General features: G+C 35.5%; 1 protein-coding gene across 1 annotated transcript in view; it reads left to right on the top strand.

The window, feature by feature from the left end:
• Positions 1 to 19,498, top strand: part of ERBB4 (erb-b2 receptor tyrosine kinase 4) — a 307,627-nt gene that overhangs the window by 100,287 nt on the left and 187,842 nt on the right. Inside the window, exons 15-17 of the mRNA XM_036319579.1 lie at positions 3,394 to 3,526; positions 8,171 to 8,293; positions 12,980 to 13,078. Of these exons, the coding sequence (XP_036175472.1) occupies positions 3,394 to 3,526; positions 8,171 to 8,293; positions 12,980 to 13,078 (355 nt within the window). The remainder of the gene's footprint in view (positions 1 to 3,393; positions 3,527 to 8,170; positions 8,294 to 12,979; positions 13,079 to 19,498) is intronic.

Below are 19,498 nucleotides of genomic sequence, written 5' to 3'. Positions count from 1 at the left end.
GATGTAAGTAAATATAAAATCAAAGAGTTTATTAGAACCCCTAAATAAACACATGTGCATTTTTATTCTCTACTATCAAATACAGGTATTGAAGAAAAATCTGATGAATCATATTTAGCTACTTTAAAAAACAATTCGATTGAATCATACGTAGAAAGAGAGACAACATGACATAGCTAAAAAAATTAAGGGACTTGAGATTCTAAGATGTAAAATGTTAGCATTATCATTTATGTTTGAACTTATCTAGGTATATTAACTATTGAGAGTCAATTTCTTATTGAGTATGGAGTTTATAAGATCTATTTTACATATTATTATAAAAGTAGATAATGCTTGTTAAAAATATTCATGAAAAATATACAAGTATTATTAGAATGGAAACTTTATATTTAATCTATTTAAATTATTTGAATTTAAGGGTAGTGTATAGGACAAAATAAATCTCTGGTTTAGCTCTATGGAAATGAATGTTTTCTATATCTGGATAGAAAGTCTTTGACATTTTGATTTCTATTAGATTAATTCCCATTGAAAATGAAGTGAATGGTTAGTGACACTACATGTTTTATAAAACCCATCAGTACCTTGACTTTGATGTCAGTCAAATCTTATGTTTCTCCTATATAAACTTGCTATTTTTAAACTGCTTACATAGTTAATACACTATTGAAAATGTTATTTTCAGAGTTGTGTTTTCTATCTCAGTTGACAAGTGATTGTAAAAATTTTCTTTAAATAAAGAAGCAACACATTTTTGATCAACTGTATGTTTTCTGATAGCAAGAGCAAATTAAGAAACATGGAGTACATTGATGAAAATACATTAACCTCTGGTTTATGCTAGACTCATGCTTTTGTCTGATGGCCACTATAAATTTGTCAGAAGGAAGCTAAAGTATAGGACCATAGCAATGTTACCTAATTATATCTTTTAAAAATATATATAAGATTACAGAGAATCATCTTTCTGACCTTAATTTATGAACCATTCATGCACACACACACACACACACACACACACACACAGTATAAAGACTTGTTAGCTTGAGGTCTCTGTAATTCTCTAAATTGGTCTAACAATTGAATGGATAAACATTTGTTGCTCACACATATAAGAGGAAATACTTTCAGAAATATAGTTTAGTTGGCAATTGCCAGCGTTAGTCCTGGGGGATATCCAGGTTGCAGGCTCAGTCCCCAGTAGGGGGCATGTGGGAGGCAGCCAATCAATGATTCTCTCTCATCATTGATGTTCCTAATCTCTCCCTCCTTCTCCCTTCCTCTCTGAAAAATATATTTAAAATCAATAAAAATATATTTAAAAAATAAAATAACAAAATAAACATTCAAGAAAGAAAAGAAAACAAAGTCAGTATTATAAAAATAAACTTTTAAACCAAGCATGCCAAACTCAAAGGCTAACACGGCCCAAATACTCGAGGCATGTGGCCCACTAGCCGCGAGTTTGACATGCTTGGTTTGGACAATGATTTATTTTTTTGTGGGTTTTTTTTTTTAAATTTAGTAAACTTTTATTTCAAAAATGAAATAAATACATTGTAGAAAATTAGAAAATTCCCACAAGTAAATACACAAAAACAAGAGCACCATAGTGATACTATTCAGAGACAACTACTGATTAGTGTCTTATTGTATATTATTCCAGATATTTTTACATGCATCTATGCGCGCGTACACACACACACACACACATACACACACACACATGCACACACACAGTCTCAACTTTTCCCTACTTGTAATCCTACTGTTTCGTAACCCAATATTTCCAATTTCTGGTCCATACTTAGTGATCCTTCTTAACACACACAGAAAAAAATAAATAAATACCAAATAGATGATTTCTTATCATTTACAGTGATATTGACATATATTTTTATAAATGCATATCACTTATTCTTTGCAAAATAAACACGATGAGTTTAAAGTTTAGTGCAAGTTTAGAATTAACAAAATGTTGGGCACTATTCTAAATCATACTTAAATCCTTTGCAATTGAAAATTGGGCTGAGGAAACAAAAATACACCCTTTTGTAGAATAGTGGCTTTTCAGGGATATGTTGAACATTTGAACTAAAAATTATGCCTTGAGTTGAAAATTTAAAATATTTTCTGAAATACAGAAATACATATATACTACTAGTTACTACTGTATTCTAGAACAAGAAGTTAAAACCACAAATATTACTTTTAAAGAAATATTTTAAATTAATTTTTTATATTTTATCTTAAAAAACAATAAAAATCCACTTTAAAACTACATCTTGCTGACCAGCGTGGCTCAGTAGTTGAGCATTGACCTATGAACCAGTAGATCACGGTTCAATTCCAGTCAGGGCACATGCCCAGGTTGCAGGCTCCATCCCCAGTGTGGGGCATGCAGGGGGAGGCTAATCAATAATTCTCTTTCATCATTGATATTTCTATCTCTCTATCTCCCTCCCTTCTTCTCTGAAATCAATAAAAATATATTTCAAAACAAAACTACATCTTAGCCAACAATGTTAAGAATAAAAATCTCTACTCAGTCTCTTTCTAATCCCTCTTTGGTTCTATTAACACCTTTTTATGCAATACCTAATTTGTAAACCTGTTTTATGGCCAAATGATGCTTAGACACACTTTTGATGATAATATGTACTCCTGTCATCATAACTCTGATTCAATTTTTATCTTTCTCCTGTCAACAGAGTTGCCTTTGCCAGAGTTTGAAATAGCACTTCTGCCAATACAGCTCTCTTAGTGGTATCCTCATATTTTGGAGGAGTGGGGTTCGACAAGGGGTGATTTGTGTAGACATTTGACCATGTCTAGAGATAGTGTCATGGCTGGAAGATAGAGGTGCTACTGACACCTAGTGGATGGAGGCCAACGATGCTCCTAACCATCCTAAAAAGCACAAGCCAGTCCCCCACAACAAATATATTATCAAGCCCAAAATGCCAAATGTGCCACTGTTGAGAATGCCTATTTTAGAGAAAATGTTGAAAATAATATTACCTAATACCACAATCTGATTAAGATGTATTTTCCATTCACTTATAGATAAAAGTTACATTAAAATAATTTAAAATGCTCATATATTAACATTTTGGCCTTAGTTCTTCATTGTTACCACGTTTTATATTATTTTTTTATGAAATTGCATGTGTGGCTGCTCATATCCCAAGATTAATTGTATGTGCATGAATTATTACTTGAAAAAACAACTACCTATTTAACCATAGAAGTTTTGCTATAACTCTAAAGCATTTTTATTTTTATTACATCTAACTGACTAGATTTGTGATATGTGGATATGTACAGTGGCTCTTTGTTCTTCCTCTGTCTTTTCTCTCTTCATATTTTTTTTTCCATTCTGGTTGGCAGAACTCCTCTAATTGCAGCCGGAGTCATTGGAGGGCTCTTTATCCTGGTCATCATGGGTCTAACGTTCGCAGTTTATGCGAGAAGAAAGAGCATCAAGAAGAAAAGAGCCTTGAGAAGATTCCTGGAAACAGAGGTGACCTGTTTATTTCTTCTCTTCATGTGTTTAGGGATTTTCATTAGGTTTGGAGGTTTTATAGGATACTCAGTTTTTAATCCAAGTGAAAATTTTGTTCAGAGGGCTTATATTTTATAGTATGTTATATAAAATTGATGAAAAAATCAGAGTATATAGTAAAAGTAATCAAGGCATGTTCATGGCTTAAAGAGGATCAAAACCATAGGTCAAGGAAATTACCTTATTGATGAAAAGACAGATTTTTTTGGGAGAGGGGTCCCGTTATCAAGCTCTAGTATATCTAGAAATTATCTGGATAGAGCATATCTCAGTAGCAGATCTAGAAAAATGTTAGGGATAGTTTTTTTCTGGTTCAAAATAAATCCAGACAGGCAAGCAGTTTATGCTTTAATTGGGGTCATTATTCCAGCAGTGAAAGGCTGAGCTTACAGGATAAAGCTTAGTGTTGTAATCACACAGACCTTATCACGCAATTTATGAGATCCATTTAATATTGTGCATGTTAGTTACTGTGAATATGTAAATTACCATATATTATTATAATTTCTTTTCTATTGCTATGAGTTCCCTAGCATGAAAGCTGATAGCTTTCACTGTACTGGTTATAGGGAAAAAACAATTACAGAAGAATATGTATTACCAGATTCTTCGTAACTGGAATACTATCGCTTCCTCCTGATACACACACTCCTGCCAGGCTGAGCTATTCAGAGCTCATCTGTTCTGAGACATAGCTTTCCTTGGCTTTTGTTTCTTTTTCTAATTGGCAGTGTGACAGTCTTGATTTTTCCTCCTAACAATAACAGAAATAGAAATATTCAATCATTCATAAATTTTGCACAGATAATGAATTAAATTTTAGCTTTTTTTCTCAAGAAATCATAGTTAGATAGAAGAAGCTACTTTATGGTTTCATATATTAAAATGCTTCCTAAGGATTAGAGTTATTTAAAATTAGAATGGGCTGTCCCATCAATAAATATGAGTAAACTTTCAAAAGGTAGTTAGTTGTATACATGGGACAACATAAGTAGTGATTTCTAGCTGAGTTGGATGTTTACAGAGAACTTGGTTTCACGTTTACACATGTGAATAAGTTTGAGCACAGTGCATGTGCTGTGTGTATTTTCAGCTTAGGTAGGATGCTGGAGGCAGACAGAATCTTCCTCGTGTTTAGCTTGGGGCAGTCAGCGAGAGAATTCTGGAAAGTGAATAAATAATAATTGGAGAGGAATTGAAGGCTTGGGACAGCAGTGGACATTTAGGTGATTGAATATATAGGAGAGAAATTATGTCTCTTAACCAGGTGCAGAAAAACTCATTGTTATGGAAAGAGTTGTTTTGTTTTGTTAGTATGGTGCTTTCTAAGAATGTCCTTCAAATTGGCATTTTATTACTAAATAAACTCATACTGATTGGTTTCTAAAGCAAATTCTATTTATGTAGAAAGTTATCCACAAATTCTATTTATGTAGAAAGTTATGTAGGACTAAATTAGATAATTGTTGAATTCATTCCTATCTTTCTCTCAGTATAAGTAAATACCTATGATTTTTTTACCATTTAAATATAAGAGGGATTTTTTTAAAAAAATATAATTTTATTGACTTCAGAGAGGAAGAGAGAGAGAGAGAGAGAGAGAGAGAGAGAGAGAAATATCAATGATGAAAGAGAATCATTGATTGGCTGCTCCTACACACCCCACACTAGGGATTAAGCCTGCAACCTGGATATGTGCCCTGATCAGGGCTTGAACCATGACCTGGTTCATAGGTCAATGCTCAACCACTGAGCCATGCTGGTTGGGCAATAGAAGAGGAATTTTTAAGAGGATTGACTTAAATCCTTAATATTGAAGCTGGAAATTTGACTCACCAGTGAACAGTTTGTTAAAGCATGGTATATTAGAATGTATTTCAAGTTGCCATACTTTTCCAAAACTTTTGCTTCAGATTTTTGTCTTTCTTCTGTTACAAAATAAAAGTAGGAAATGTATATTTTTCCAACACATACTTATTGAGATGCACTGTGAGCCTGATGCTTTGATAGATGCTGTAATGTATTAATGACAGCTGATCCTACCCCTGGAAGAGTGACAGATTCAGTGCCTACATATGACAGGCAATGCGCCAACGTTTTCACTCTATATTATATACCATTGCCTTCTTTAGCAATCTTCTAAGGTAATTATTGGTTTACTTGTTTCACTGATGTGGAATGAGGGGGCCAGAAGGGTAAGTTGCTTTCTAAGCCTGTGAATGGTAGCCCTGGTATACAAACCTATGACTATAAACTTAATTCTCTTTCCACCATTTTGGTTCAAAAATGAAACTATGCTTTATTTAAAGGTATAATACTCAAATTCCTGGGGGAAGGGGTGAAAACAACATGTTCTAAGACAATTTTAAATGATACCCCAGGAAATTGTAAGAGACTAAACATCTCAGGTAGAATTGTGAAGCTTTCAAAATATGAAATGATTGCATTGTATATGCCAAAGCAGGATACTGTGTGTGTGTGTGTGTATACATATATATATATATATATATATATATATATATATATATATATATGTATATATATTTAAATATGTATGTATATATTTAAATAAAGCTAGCCTTAAGTAGGAAATCTAGTCTAATCTTGCAGATGATTTTATTTGACTTTTGTATAGGGTTTAAAAAAATAATTCATAAAACTTACTCATTGTGTGTTTATCAAAATGTACTAACCAAATGCTACACAACAGAGGTGAATTCAAATCAAGGGGACTCTCTTCAGGAGACCCCTTTTTTTCAGATTTAACAAAGAATTTTGTGATTTTTTTCTAAGATTTTTTTTATGTGACTTAAATGCAGTTATGTGTTTTAACAATGTAAATTTGAAGATGAAATAAAAGTATATTAGTTGTCAGACTGTTAGAAAGCAACCTAAGTTTATTGATAATTTGTAGCATCTTCTTCCCAAAGTTCTTGCCATGGCTAAGCTTACCTCCATACAACACTCTGTGCAGCTAAATTCAGTCAACCATGATGTTCACAGAAGCATAATATAGCCACACTGGAGGGCCACGGTGAACTTACCCCTATCCTATAAACAGACATCTTGTAATATTGTGCTGGTTTTCAAGATAATTTGAGTAGGAGTAGCCCTTAATTACTCCCTTATGCTGATAAAGTACAAGCTATTTGTCTGTGTTTAAAATTTAGCTCCTTTATTTAACTTAATAAAATAGCAAGTTCTATTTCTCTTGCCTTTTCCTTAAGCATAATTAACCATCTAAAATTTGAACATAGGATATAGACGTTGTGGTGCCAGGGTCTCTTCATTGTCTACATTTTTGTTTCTCACATAAGCAAGACATTGGCACACATTCACATACATGTCCCCTTGCTTATTCACCCTCTCTGACTGAATGGCACCTAAACTATCACATCTAACAGTACCAGCCCTAGTTTACCTCCTTCAGCCACACCCAGTCCACATCATGCTCTCGTGGCCCTCACCCTTCAGACCTGTTCCGCTCCCTGTGGTACCCTCCTTCTCCTTGATCCTGTGTCTAAACCAGGGGTGGGCAAACTTTTTGACTCGAGGGCCACAATGGGTTCTTAAACTGGACCAGAGGGCCGAAACAAAAGCATGGATGGAGTGTTTGTGTGAACTAATATAAATTCAAAGTAAACATCATTACATAAAAGGGTACGGTCTTTTTTTTTTTTTAGTTTTATTCAATTCAAACAGGCCATATCCGGCCCGCGGGCCGTAGTTTGCCCACGGCTGGTCTAAACTGTTCATGGTGGCAGTGTCCTCTGTCATGACAACCTGCTTTTCATCATCTCAAGAACAGTTTTAGCGTTCTTCCTTCAGGAAACCAAACCTCACTAATCTCACTCCTTGGTGTAGTTTTATTCCTTTGCATTTCCTAGCATTCACTCATGATCTAGAATAGATTCACAGCATTTTAGAATTTTTGATCTAGAAGATATCTGGGTCTTGCTACTTAAAATATGTTTAGGGACCATCATCATACAGAGGAAATACTTGGGAGATCTGTAAAAAGCAAATTTCAGCCCCAACTGCAGACCTACTGAACCAGAATCTGCCATTTAGCAAGGGCTTCAGGTGATTGATATGTACATGGAAGTTTTAGAAGCACCGTCCAGGAGTATTGGCATTGTGCTAACTCTTTTTTCCCCCTCTCTTCTGACATGTTTACTCTGGCTGTTAAGTGCCAAGTAGGCACCATTTCATGTTTTGATCTGCCAAACCATCTTAAATGAGAAAGAAAACTTCACTAGAGTATGCAGGCATCCAAGTCTTAGCTGGAAATGCCAAAAAGAAAGGGGCTTGAAAAAGTAGAATGAAGAGCCTCTAAGTAGTCTCTAAGTTTTTCTAAAAATGGGGGGATGGGAATCTCCAAGCCCAGTATAACTCCAGCTCACCAAGTCAAAGAGCATGAGCAGAGAAAGGATAGGGTCTGAAGGAATGGTGACATCCATCTTACAAAGATATCGTTTTTCAAGAAAAAGTGTGCTTGTGTGTTTTTGTATGTGTGAGAATGGGCACCAGCGAGGGATAGAGAAAGAGAGGCAGTGGTTGTTGGATTGGAAGTTGTAACCTGTCTTATTTATTTATTTTTAGTTGGTAGAACCCTTAACTCCAAGTGGCACAGCGCCCAATCAAGCTCAGCTTCGTATTTTGAAAGAAACTGAACTCAAAAGAGTAAAAGTACTTGGTTCAGGTGCTTTTGGAACCGTGTATAAAGTAAGTACAAAATTAATATGTACCATCAATTATTTTAAGTTTGCCTCATACTTGTTTTAATTAATAGCCAGAGTTATTGCTCTAATCAACTTAATTCCCTTTTAATATCCAGAGAGGAGAAGCTTTATACTATGGAGATGTTGATGCACAAATGAATTCATTAGTTTTTATCAATCAGGTTGGGAATGGGTACAAATGTGAGAGAGAAGGAAACATTGATACAAAGCCTACATTTAGTTCTTTCTCTCAACACCTTGGAGCCCCTTTTGATATCATCCCCCCTCGGACAAATTTTATCCTCATCCAAAATACCCAGCTCCCAACCTCTACACAGAGCTCTACAAAATCCCCGACAGGCCAGGTACGTGTCGCAATCGCCCCTCTTCTTTTCTTCTCTTCCATTCAAACTTCTCCCCATTTAGCTAATCCCATTAGAATCCACACAAGTGTGCTGGCTCCTTAATAGGACAGGACTAGTACCTAAACCACTTTTTGTTTTTCCGGTAACATGTATGATTTAATAGAAAAATGTCCAGTTTTGACATCCTCACCATTGTATGCAAACTGAAAAAGTGAGTATTTTTGTGAAATTCAGGTCAGACAGAAGGAGAGGGTAACATCACACGTTTTCAACAAGAGAAGCATTTCTGGAAAGGGAGAGTTCAAATGGTGGCATTTGTATGTTTACTTTTTAGCTTAATCACAAAACCAATTCAGAGTCCAGGCCCACAATTAATAGTAGTGAAATTTTTTTTTAATTAACAACAAGAAGAAATTCTGCTTGCTCAGTGCTAAATAGTTCTTGTAATATTCATTCTTCCAATTTCCAAGTTTACTTTGCCAGTTTTATATATTTTTTAAAGCTACACGCAAGCCTACATTTTTATAAACATATTAGAGGTCTGGTACATAAAAATCATGCACTCGGGAGGGGGGTGGTCCCCCAGCCTGGCCTGTGCCCTGTCAGTGTGGGAGCCCCGTGATCGATTGCCCCAAAGTGGTTAGGCCCCACCCACCCATCCGGGGCTCCTCAATGGATTGCCCCAAAGAGGTAGGCCAAAGCCAGGGGTCCCACTTCTGCGCCGTGTGGAGCCGGGAGGCGGGGACCCCCAGGACCCTCAGGCATGCCTCCCCACACGGAGCTGGGAGGAGGCAGAACCCCCAGGCAGGCCTCACCAGACTCCTAGGCAGGCCTTGCCTCGCAGAGGCGGGTCTCCCAGGCAGGCTCCATGCCTCACATTCAACATCAAGCCCAGCCCCACCCACCTCCATACACCCACTGTGTGCACAGCCTTCTTGTGATGGCGTGAGGGCATCATGGTGTGACAACTACTTAGGCCTTTATTAGTAAGGAACTGTTAAAATAGATGGGATCTTAGGAATTTTTCATTTTTAAATATTTAATTTTTTCTATTTAAGACAGAGATTTTTAAACAGAAAATTTTAAAAATTAAAATACAAATCTTAATTTTCTATACTGAATGTTTTAAAAGCAATAAAATTTCTTTCTTTAAAAATTGTTTTATTCTAAGGGTAAGTTTCTTAATATTTTAGTATACATGTTTTATTCAATGAAATTCAAAATTACTATTATTGCTATTTTAATTTCTTTGAATTTTTATTTAATTATTGGGGAGACATTGGTTAATGAAAGTAATAACTAAGCATGTAATTGAATAGAAATGATTGTAGGCTTACTTGATGCCTTCCACATATCATTTCTTTGTATGTTCAAAGAAACACAATTTATCCTGTTTCTCTATTTTTATTATGGTAGAAAAAAATGGACTTCCATTTATAAGACAACTCAGTTGTTAATTGTTTCCCAGAAGACTATCACCCTTATATTTTTTTTCAAAAATGATATGATTTGGAAATTGAATATTATTTTAAATCACGGGTACCATATGACTCAATACTAAATATGACCTTGTGATCTCAACAGGGAAAATATTACCCATTTAGGGATTTTTTTAAAGCTTTATTAATACTTTCACTAAGAACAAATATTTGTCTATTGACCATGATGTTATACCTTTATGAAAATTACTTGCATTGAAAGGTTATTGAACGTTCCATAAGTATGTTTGACTCATAACTGTAGTGTGTCTATCATTAACCCTATGTCTTAAATAATATGTTAATTCTTACAAGGACATACTGTTTAAACTATAAAGAATTATTTTTGACTACACAAGTGCAAATTGACTTAGGCAATTTTTGGTTAATTATTTCTCCTGGTTGGATATATTCTCTGTTTAAACATAAAAGATTTGAACCAATATTATGGGTATCTTAGTCTGGTAGGACCTAGAAATTAATGTCTATACTTATTTAAAAAGCATTGCAAATTAGTTAACACTGAATTCATGTTTTTACTTCAAAAGTATGATTTAGGAATATTTTAATATTGATGCAATAGCTTTATAGGTTAATCTCTCTGATGTTACCTTATTGAAAAATGGTAAGTCTGTTCTCCACCCTAGGAACCATCATTGAGAAAATGTAGCCTATGGGTGATGGGCTTTTGTTTGTTCCTCCCATTTAAGCATTAATAATTTTTGAAAATTATTATACAAAAGGGAACTTGTTTTTTTGCACTTGACATACAGATTTCCCTTTTCATTCTAAAAAGAATGTAACCTTTATATTCACCTTCTAAAGGTTTATGTCCATTTTTCTTTATTATTTTCACTCTTTAATAATTATTGTTTAGATCTCCCCTTACCTTATTACAACTTTGGGTATCACAAATACATATTTTGCATAGAAATACAATGTAGAAAAAAGTTTAATCATTTCTTTATGACTACAACCAGCTAACTTTAAGGAAGACATGAAGTAGAGATGTTCTGTTCAGGAATCACAGACTGTTTTTTTTCTTTCTTTCATTTTAATGTTAAAACTGACCTAAGATGATTCTTTTAGTTTCAGAGCTAACAAATAAAAAATTTGAGACTTTTTAAATATAACCTCATATTTCCTTATGTGTTCACTGGAGAAAATATACTTTAAAAATATTCTTGTATATTGTATAAATATACATTTACACAATTGAATACTATGCAGCTGTAAAAAGAAGCATCTCTTACCCTTTGAGACAGATGGAGGGACCTGGAGAGTATTATGCTAAGCGAAAGAAGCCAGTCAGAGGAAGACAAGTATCATATGATCTCACTCATATGTGGAATCTAATGAACAACATAAACTGATGAACAAAATAGATCCAGAGCATGGATGAATCTCAGAGGGAAGGGGAGAAGGGAGTGGGAAGAAACTATCCAAAGAACTTAGATATATAACCTATGGAGACAGATAATAGTGTAGGCCTAGGGGTAGTGGTGCAGGGTGGAACTGGTCAATCGGAGAAGCAAGGGACATTTGTAATACTTTAAACAATAAAAATAAATTTTTAAAAAAGCACCTACCTTAGAGTATTATGAGAATTCCAATAAATTGTGTGATACACAAAATATCTCAATACATATTAATTATTATAATCCTTGTCACCTGTTAAAGGATGACCGATTTTTCCTCAGCCAGCAGTCTGTAACCTGATAGTTGAATATTCTTTCAATATAATTTAAGAATGAAGAAAAAATTCTTGTGTAATATATGCATCCAACTAAGCCTTACCAAAATCATGGTCCTTAATCAAATGAGTTAGTTGTTTATACAGAAATGCTGTTATTTAGTTTAATGTTGTACTTTACTTAAACTCTGTATACTTTTCCAATATACAGATCCTGTTCAGATATTATAATTACATTTCCATAAGAAGAAAGAACTGGCAATGGCCAAAATAAATCCTATATAATAAAAACCTAACATGCAAATTTAGGACCAGGAGTTTGACCAGGGGCCAGGGCGGGCTGGCCAACAGCCTGAGGCCTCTCTCCCCGGCCGGTGGGGTAGGGTGGCCATGGCAAGCAGCCAGGGGAAGGGAGGCCTTGGCTGGCAGCCGGCAGCCACTAGGGACCCTAGCCATGCATGAATTTCGTGCACTGGGACTCTATTATTTTATATTACTTCAGAGATAAAAATCCTTGATACACAACACTATTTAATAATATAGACAAATCAATATGTGCTTAATACTCCCTAGTATTTGCCTTTGAAAACTAATTCTTAAATAATCACCTTAGAAAATTAATCTGTAAATTAAATTTCAGGAACATGAGAACATTTTTTTTTTCTTTTTCTGGTTTCAGAATTAATTAGACAATATTAAAGCTGCAGAGAACCTCCAGTATTACTTAGTCCAGCCTTCTAAATTACAAATGAGACAATTGAAGTTCAAAAATTGGAACAGCCTTCTTAAAGTCTTGGAAAGTTGATGATATAATTCACATCAAATATATTATTATATCTTGTTTCAATGAGTTTTCACTATTCACCACCTTTTTATGCACACCAATGGAATTTTATAATAGTGTAAACACCCTGAAAGCAGAACACATGTACAATTCATCTTCAGATAACAAAAGCAGACAAACAAAGTTGCTAAGTAACTTGTAACATATAACAGGTGCTTGATAAATATTTGTTGATTATATGAAAGAATATAGAACTTGTAAATTATGTTTAAGGAATTAATCGGTTGAGTGTTAAATCAAATTTTGTTCCTAGATTGAATATTGTATATGTTTTAATAAAGATTTAATGTGGAATTTTTTTCCCTCAAAGGGTATCTGGGTACCTGAAGGAGAAACAGTGAAGATTCCTGTAGCTATTAAGATTCTTAATGAAACAACTGGTCCCAAAGCCAATGTGGAATTCATGGATGTAAGTACAGACATAGGCAATCTCATTTTTGTCTATTCTTAAATACTGCTTTTAGAATAAAGAAAGGACTCTAAAAATCTTATAATCTTATTAAAATGAAAAGCTCGAGCTGGGAGTCACAAACTTTTGCTTAAAAGACCACAGAGAATAAATAGGCTCTTCTGCAATGTGGTCTCTGTGGCAGCTACTCGACTCTGTCTTTTTCGTAAGTATGCAGCCATAGACAGAGGAAACACAGAAGTGGATATGACTGTGTTCTAGTAAAACTTTATTTTCACAAATAATCTGAAGTACAGACTTGGCCTGCAGGCCAAACCCTGCCCGCAAGGGCCATGTGTTTAATATGATAAACTGCATTTGGGAGTGGTGATGATGATTTGAAAAATTATTGGGGCACTGGATATTATTGTTGTTATGACCTGTTTAGTTGAAAACATCAATAGAGAGTAATTAATGTAATAACTTAGTTTGTATTGAATTTAAATTAGGAATCTAGCTAAATCAAATAATTACGCATTGAAATTTACTTTTATTCAATTCAAGTTCAGAGGACAAGATCTTAAAGGTAAAAACTTTAACTATAAAATAAGAGAGTTCTGAAGAATAAAAGTACTTTATAAGGTCAATCAGAACTTTAAGATTTCCCCTGGCAAAACCTGTTGGATTGAGCTGTTCAGCAAATTTCAGTAGGTAGAAGAAATGAAGCTATACACATAGCATGCTGTTATTTCTACCCAGTTTCTGTTGTAAACTCTTTTGTAAATTTTATAGGAGCTCAGTTTGTGACCTTAGAAATTTTATCTGGGCACAATGCTAACCATCTTACGTAGCACACTTTTAGTTTAAATTATTATTGGTAGTAATGGGGCTGGTAATGAGCTAATACAAACCTGCTGCTCTGATCAGTTGGTGCCGTGCCTTATCAATTACTAAATATGTTAAATATCACCCCTGTTACATATCTATCAATGTTATCAGTGAACGTGGAGTTCTTGGAAAAGTAAATAGCAGAGGCCCCCATGGGAGGATAGGGTTTCATAGAAAGCTTGATGATGTAAAATAAACAGGGTTCCCCTCTAAAATCCCTCCTTGCCATAGAAAAAGCTCAATCTTGTCTTCAGCAGGGCCAGGATTAAGACCACTATCCAGAATATCTGTTCCAAATTAAAATACAGTCCAGTCTAGTCCGCATCTGGCTAGCTTAGCTTGTGTTTCCAGCTGTAGTCCATTGTGTGTGGGGTCCTCATGGCCATGGGCCATGTAGCTGCTTAAGGCCACATGGCTCTGGAGAGAGAACAGGTGAGCACATGGTGAGTGCAGGTCACAGAACAAGCGGGCAAGAGGGAAAAAGGAGTAAGAAGATTCTTTACCTGGGTATTTTTTCCCTTCCAAGATTTTTCACCTTGTAGTGGCTCCCACCCTCCTAGCCAATGATCCTTGTATCCAGACTGGCAGTCAAACACCTCGCCTTTGTCACTCTGACTTCACTGCCCATGTCCATCCCTTTGTTCAATCCCTCCCCGCAGTGATCTGCAGGGAATGGACTGGTGGTTCCCTGGGGAGTGTGAAGCTGTAGCTTCCTGGTGACGCTGCCCAGAGGGCCATGCTTACAATGTCTGGCCTCCCCTTTGCTTTCTCCCTATTACCAACATTAACTAGCTAATTATGATGATAACACCAAACCTATCTATCAGATTTTGAGTCTAGTGACTAAATAATATTTCCCTTTGTAGGCCTCTAAAAGTTCTGACACTCTGCGGCTACATGTCCTGGTTCATATATTAAAATGTAAACCTGAAGCCTTGTCCAGTGCTATTACAAATCAATGTGATCTTGCTATAAATTTGTGAAGAGAATTTTCAAAGAAAGTAGAAATTAGAAAGGAAATGCCAAAGTGTAGGAACAGTGTAGGTTAATATGTAAAACTGATAGAAAAAAGATCTAGCCCAGCCTAGACTGCAGCGGAAGCTGAAATTCACCAGAACGCTAGCTAATGGTCTCTGCAGGAAGCTTGTACAGCCATTTTTGTCATATTTCCATGGAAACAGACCGGCAAAAAGGGGTTAAGAGGCTACAAAATCATCACCGAAGAAAGAAGCTCTAAAACCCTCATCATGATTTTGAATGATTATTTGAGAGCTCCTAACCCCATCTATTTCTTTTTCCCTGATCTGAGGTCTATTCCCATGGTAACATGAGTGAGATGGCAGCTTTAAGTCTTAGGTTTCTGCTGAATTTGAAATGAAGCTGTGATGGAGTCATGAAAGGAGTCATTTTCCTAGATGGTTAATGGATGGTGATCTGTTTGGTTTTTCTTTAAGTTTTTTAAAAGTTAAGGAAAATATTTTGACTGTTCCCATTGTTCCTTGTGGATGAATGCTACAAGATTAGCAGATTGATCAATTGCTATTTGCAGAATATCAATAAATAACAAGCAGAAACACTTCTTACTATTTTTGTGACATTTAAAAACATTATAAGGTTAATACAATGATTAAAACAGTTTAGCCCGAGCCAGTCTGGTTCAGTGGATAGAGCGTCAGCCTGTGGACTGAAGGATCCTGGGTTCCATTCCAGTCAAGGGCACATACCTTAGTTGCAGGGGAATCCCTGGCTCTGGCCTGGTCAGGGCACGTGGAAGGCAACCAATGGATGTATCTCTCTCACATCAATGTTTCTCTGTCTGTCTTTCCCTCTCCCTTCCACTCTCTCTAAAACTCTTGGGGGAAAATATATCCTCAGATGAGAATTAATAAAACACAGTTGAACTGGCAAAATTAATGGTGAATTTAGTAGTATTTGAAATAGCCTGGTATAATTTTAAGGCAAACATATGCCTACATCTCATACCTACATTTTTAGCTTATCTATTATGTGCGTGGATCGTTATAAAAACCTGAACAACATATTAAATCACAATAAAAAGGTTTGTGTAAGCAAAATTATTTGAAATTTGTACCTAAGTATTAAGTTGAAATTTCAAATATTGCTAGGATTATTAAATTAAAAGTCATATGGTTGGCATATGTCTTAGTCTAGATTCTTCTAGCAGCAAAAGCTGAAGGTAAAACAAGGATTTAAGTGAAAGGTTTCATTTGGGAGGTAAAGGACTATCAGTAGGACAGTATGGAAAAGCGACAGGGGAGTCACTAACGCCAGCTGCGGTGGTGAGTGACTGGACCGTTATTTATTTTACTTTTTTCCTGTTGGAGAGACTCTGGCAGCCAGTATAGGACATATACTTCAGGGTTATCCTACTCAAGGGTTATGGAAGCTGATGTAAAGACTCCAGCTGCCAGTCATTGGTTGAATGCTTTTGCATGTCCTACCTGCCAAGGGTGGTAAAACAGGCTTAGTAGAAAGAGCTGTTGGGCCAAGAAAGGCAGGTAGAAATCAGATAGTACAGAACTAGACTAGAGTGTTCCAAGCATAACTTTCAAACTCAGATAAGGTCTACTGCAACCATGCTACCTGTCTCTTTCACAAACAAATGCATGTGTGTATTTGTATTATCTGTACATGTGTGCATGAGTTTTATACCATTTTTATAGAAGATTCCAAACACAATGGAAACTGCATGTTCTTATTAAGCATTAGACACCTCCCCCACCACTCCTCAAACTTTACACTTAGGATCGAGTGTTCTGGATTCAATAACCTCTCCTACTAGTTTTATCTGATATAGCTCTGCTTTATTGGTTATTATAATAAACACTACAAATGCAGCAACTTAATACTGAAAATTCGCTGCATTTAACATTTCTATTGATATCCAAGGGCAAAGGAAGAGGACTTTTACATTTTCTTAGAATATTTACTGTAGGAAAAAAATAAATAAGAAGCAATTTGTGTTCTATTAAATGCTACATTAAAAGCTAGAGAAGGAGAATTTGGTCACAAGGCTGTTACTCAGCTCACCTGAATATGTCTAATGGATTCGTAATGACAGTAATAACATACTGCTAGTGAATGGCCAGTACACTCTTCAGTCCCATAAAGGAATATCACATTGAGCAACATTTAGAAAATTATTCTAAAGGTCCACCTTTATAAGAAGAATGCTTACATCTATTCCTAATTATTTCAAATAATACTGTTTCATTGGGGAAATGCTTCATTTTTTTTTGTCTTTTATTTTATGTGGTGTAGAACACATACCTAAAAATGAGGCTATTGAACAGGATTCTTGGAATTGGGGTCCATGGTCCATTTAAATCAAGCAGGTTCTTAAGTTTCCCTGAGTTTCCACCATTATTGTGATTTTTCCCCCTGATATTTAAATCCACTATCATTTGACATAATTATATTTGCCTAAGAAGGGAATATGTCTTTAATTATTTTGAATTAATTTGTTTTCTTAAAAATTAATATTTGGAAAAAAGAAGTTCTATAATTATCATAAATTCTAGTGCCTTTTCAATAATGGTTAAATTTAACTGAGTCTCCTTGGCTTCAGTTTCACCGCCAAATCAACTACAGAGTTCACAGTCAAGTGCTACAAGGAAATGAATTTCAAATGAACCAGACTTATTGTGTAAATGGTGATTTTCTTATTAAAAGAAGAATTATTTCTTTCCCTCACCCTATACAATAGGACATCCTGTTTATCTTTTGCTACTGTCATGTTGCTATTTTTGGAAGTAATTTTCATGTGAATTTTTTATATGTTTCTCTTTTATATATCACCTTTATAACAGTCAATGTCTTGACGGGAGTTGTTTCAACACTAACTGATGTCATATTAGTGGGTTGAACTAATATAATTTGTTGCCAGAATTTGTATATTCTCTCAGATTATAGCAGACCGATCACAAAATGATTTGAAAAGATATTTTTGCTACAACTCTATTTTTACATTAGATGCATATGGCTTTATGCATTTAACACTAATTCTTAGCTATACTCCGTGTCATAGTAATAGTAGATGTTCAAAAAATTCATATAATTTAATCCAATCATCAATCATATTTTTAGACTTTATAGATTTTTCTCATTTACATACATGAATATAATTCATCAATTTTAGAAGTAAAAAGAAATGCACAATTCTTTATTTAAGGCCCATTACTTAGATGTCACAGGATTATATACTGTTGGTATGATCATAAAAATTAGTTAAATCCTTTTTTCCTTTAAAAAAATAAGGTAAAGTAGTTAAAAGTTTTAGATAGTTACTTTACTCATAAAAATGATATCTTCAGAAGAGAATCTATACACTCCATTAGAGACAGAATTTAAATTCTTTCAAAGCTCTACTAAAGTGAAAGAAAAAAAAATAGTGACTAAAGTAAATTATTTCTTTCATAGTTTATTTCACTGTCCTTTGTACCCAACCTGTTAGTGTATAGAACTTGTCTGGAGATGACATCACATCTGAAATTACTATTTCAGACACCCCCTTCTCTGACCACATTGTCCACCTCCTCTAGTTATTTTTCTATAGCACTTAAGTGAGGAACGCTTTATCCTCTTTGATATCTCCCAGTCATTGACTCTCTCCTGTTTCTCTCTGTCCTCAGCTGCCACCTGTTCTCACATCCCTCCACAGCCAATTTATATTCATGGCCCAGTGTTATTACAATGACATTCTTACAAAAATCTCCAACTTTCTCACTTTTCAATATCAAGCTGACAGTAAGCAATCCCAGAAATATTATTTCTCAGTGCCTTCTTCTATATCTCCTCTCAATCTATACATTTTCCCTAGATTATCTCTCAGGATTATCAAATTCTACCTTGCCAGGGTCCAGCCCCAGCAGGTCCAGGGGTCCCCAAAGGTGTGGATGGAGTCGGCGAAGAAGGAATGACACAGAGACAGCGTTCAGTTGATCAGCAGCCTAGCCAGGATCTCTAGCCAGGATCTCCAGCCAAGTTCTGGTCTGGATCTCCAGAGAGGTTCTGCTTCAGATCTCCAGCCAGGATATGTGTCCATGTTCTCTTGCTAGGTTCTCCAGGTCCTCCAGCCAGGTTCTGTAGCCATGTTCCCTCGCTAGGTTCTCCAGCCAGGTTCTGTCCAGGTTCTCCAGCCAGGTTCAGTCACCAGGTTCTAGTCAGGTTCTCTTGCCCATTTCTGTAGTCAGGTTCAGTCCAGGATCTTTTGCCATGTTCTCTCCAGCGAAGTTCTTCTGTCTCTAGTTCTGTCTCTTGCTGTCTTATTGCATCTGTATTTATACCAGTTGATTCAATCCTATCAATCTCTATTACAAAGGTTAGGGCGTTTCTTATCTTCATTCCAGGGAGTAAAGATTATGTAGCTTAAGCATGATTGTTCCTAGTTAAAGTGATTAATTACCCACCTGGCACTAGTTAAGAGGTTTTATTCCCACCTTAACTTCAGGGGAAAATCCCTACCTGGGGAAACAACCTTTCTCAGAGAGGAGACCTTGGTTAAAACACATAGTGCCAAGAAGGTGAGCAAAC

This window comes from Myotis myotis, unplaced genomic scaffold (genome assembly GCF_014108235.1).
Source record: "Myotis myotis isolate mMyoMyo1 unplaced genomic scaffold, mMyoMyo1.p scaffold_m19_p_8, whole genome shotgun sequence".
Lineage (NCBI taxonomy): Eukaryota > Metazoa > Chordata > Mammalia > Chiroptera > Vespertilionidae > Myotis > Myotis myotis.
This window is presented reverse-complemented; position numbering and strand designations above follow the sequence as displayed.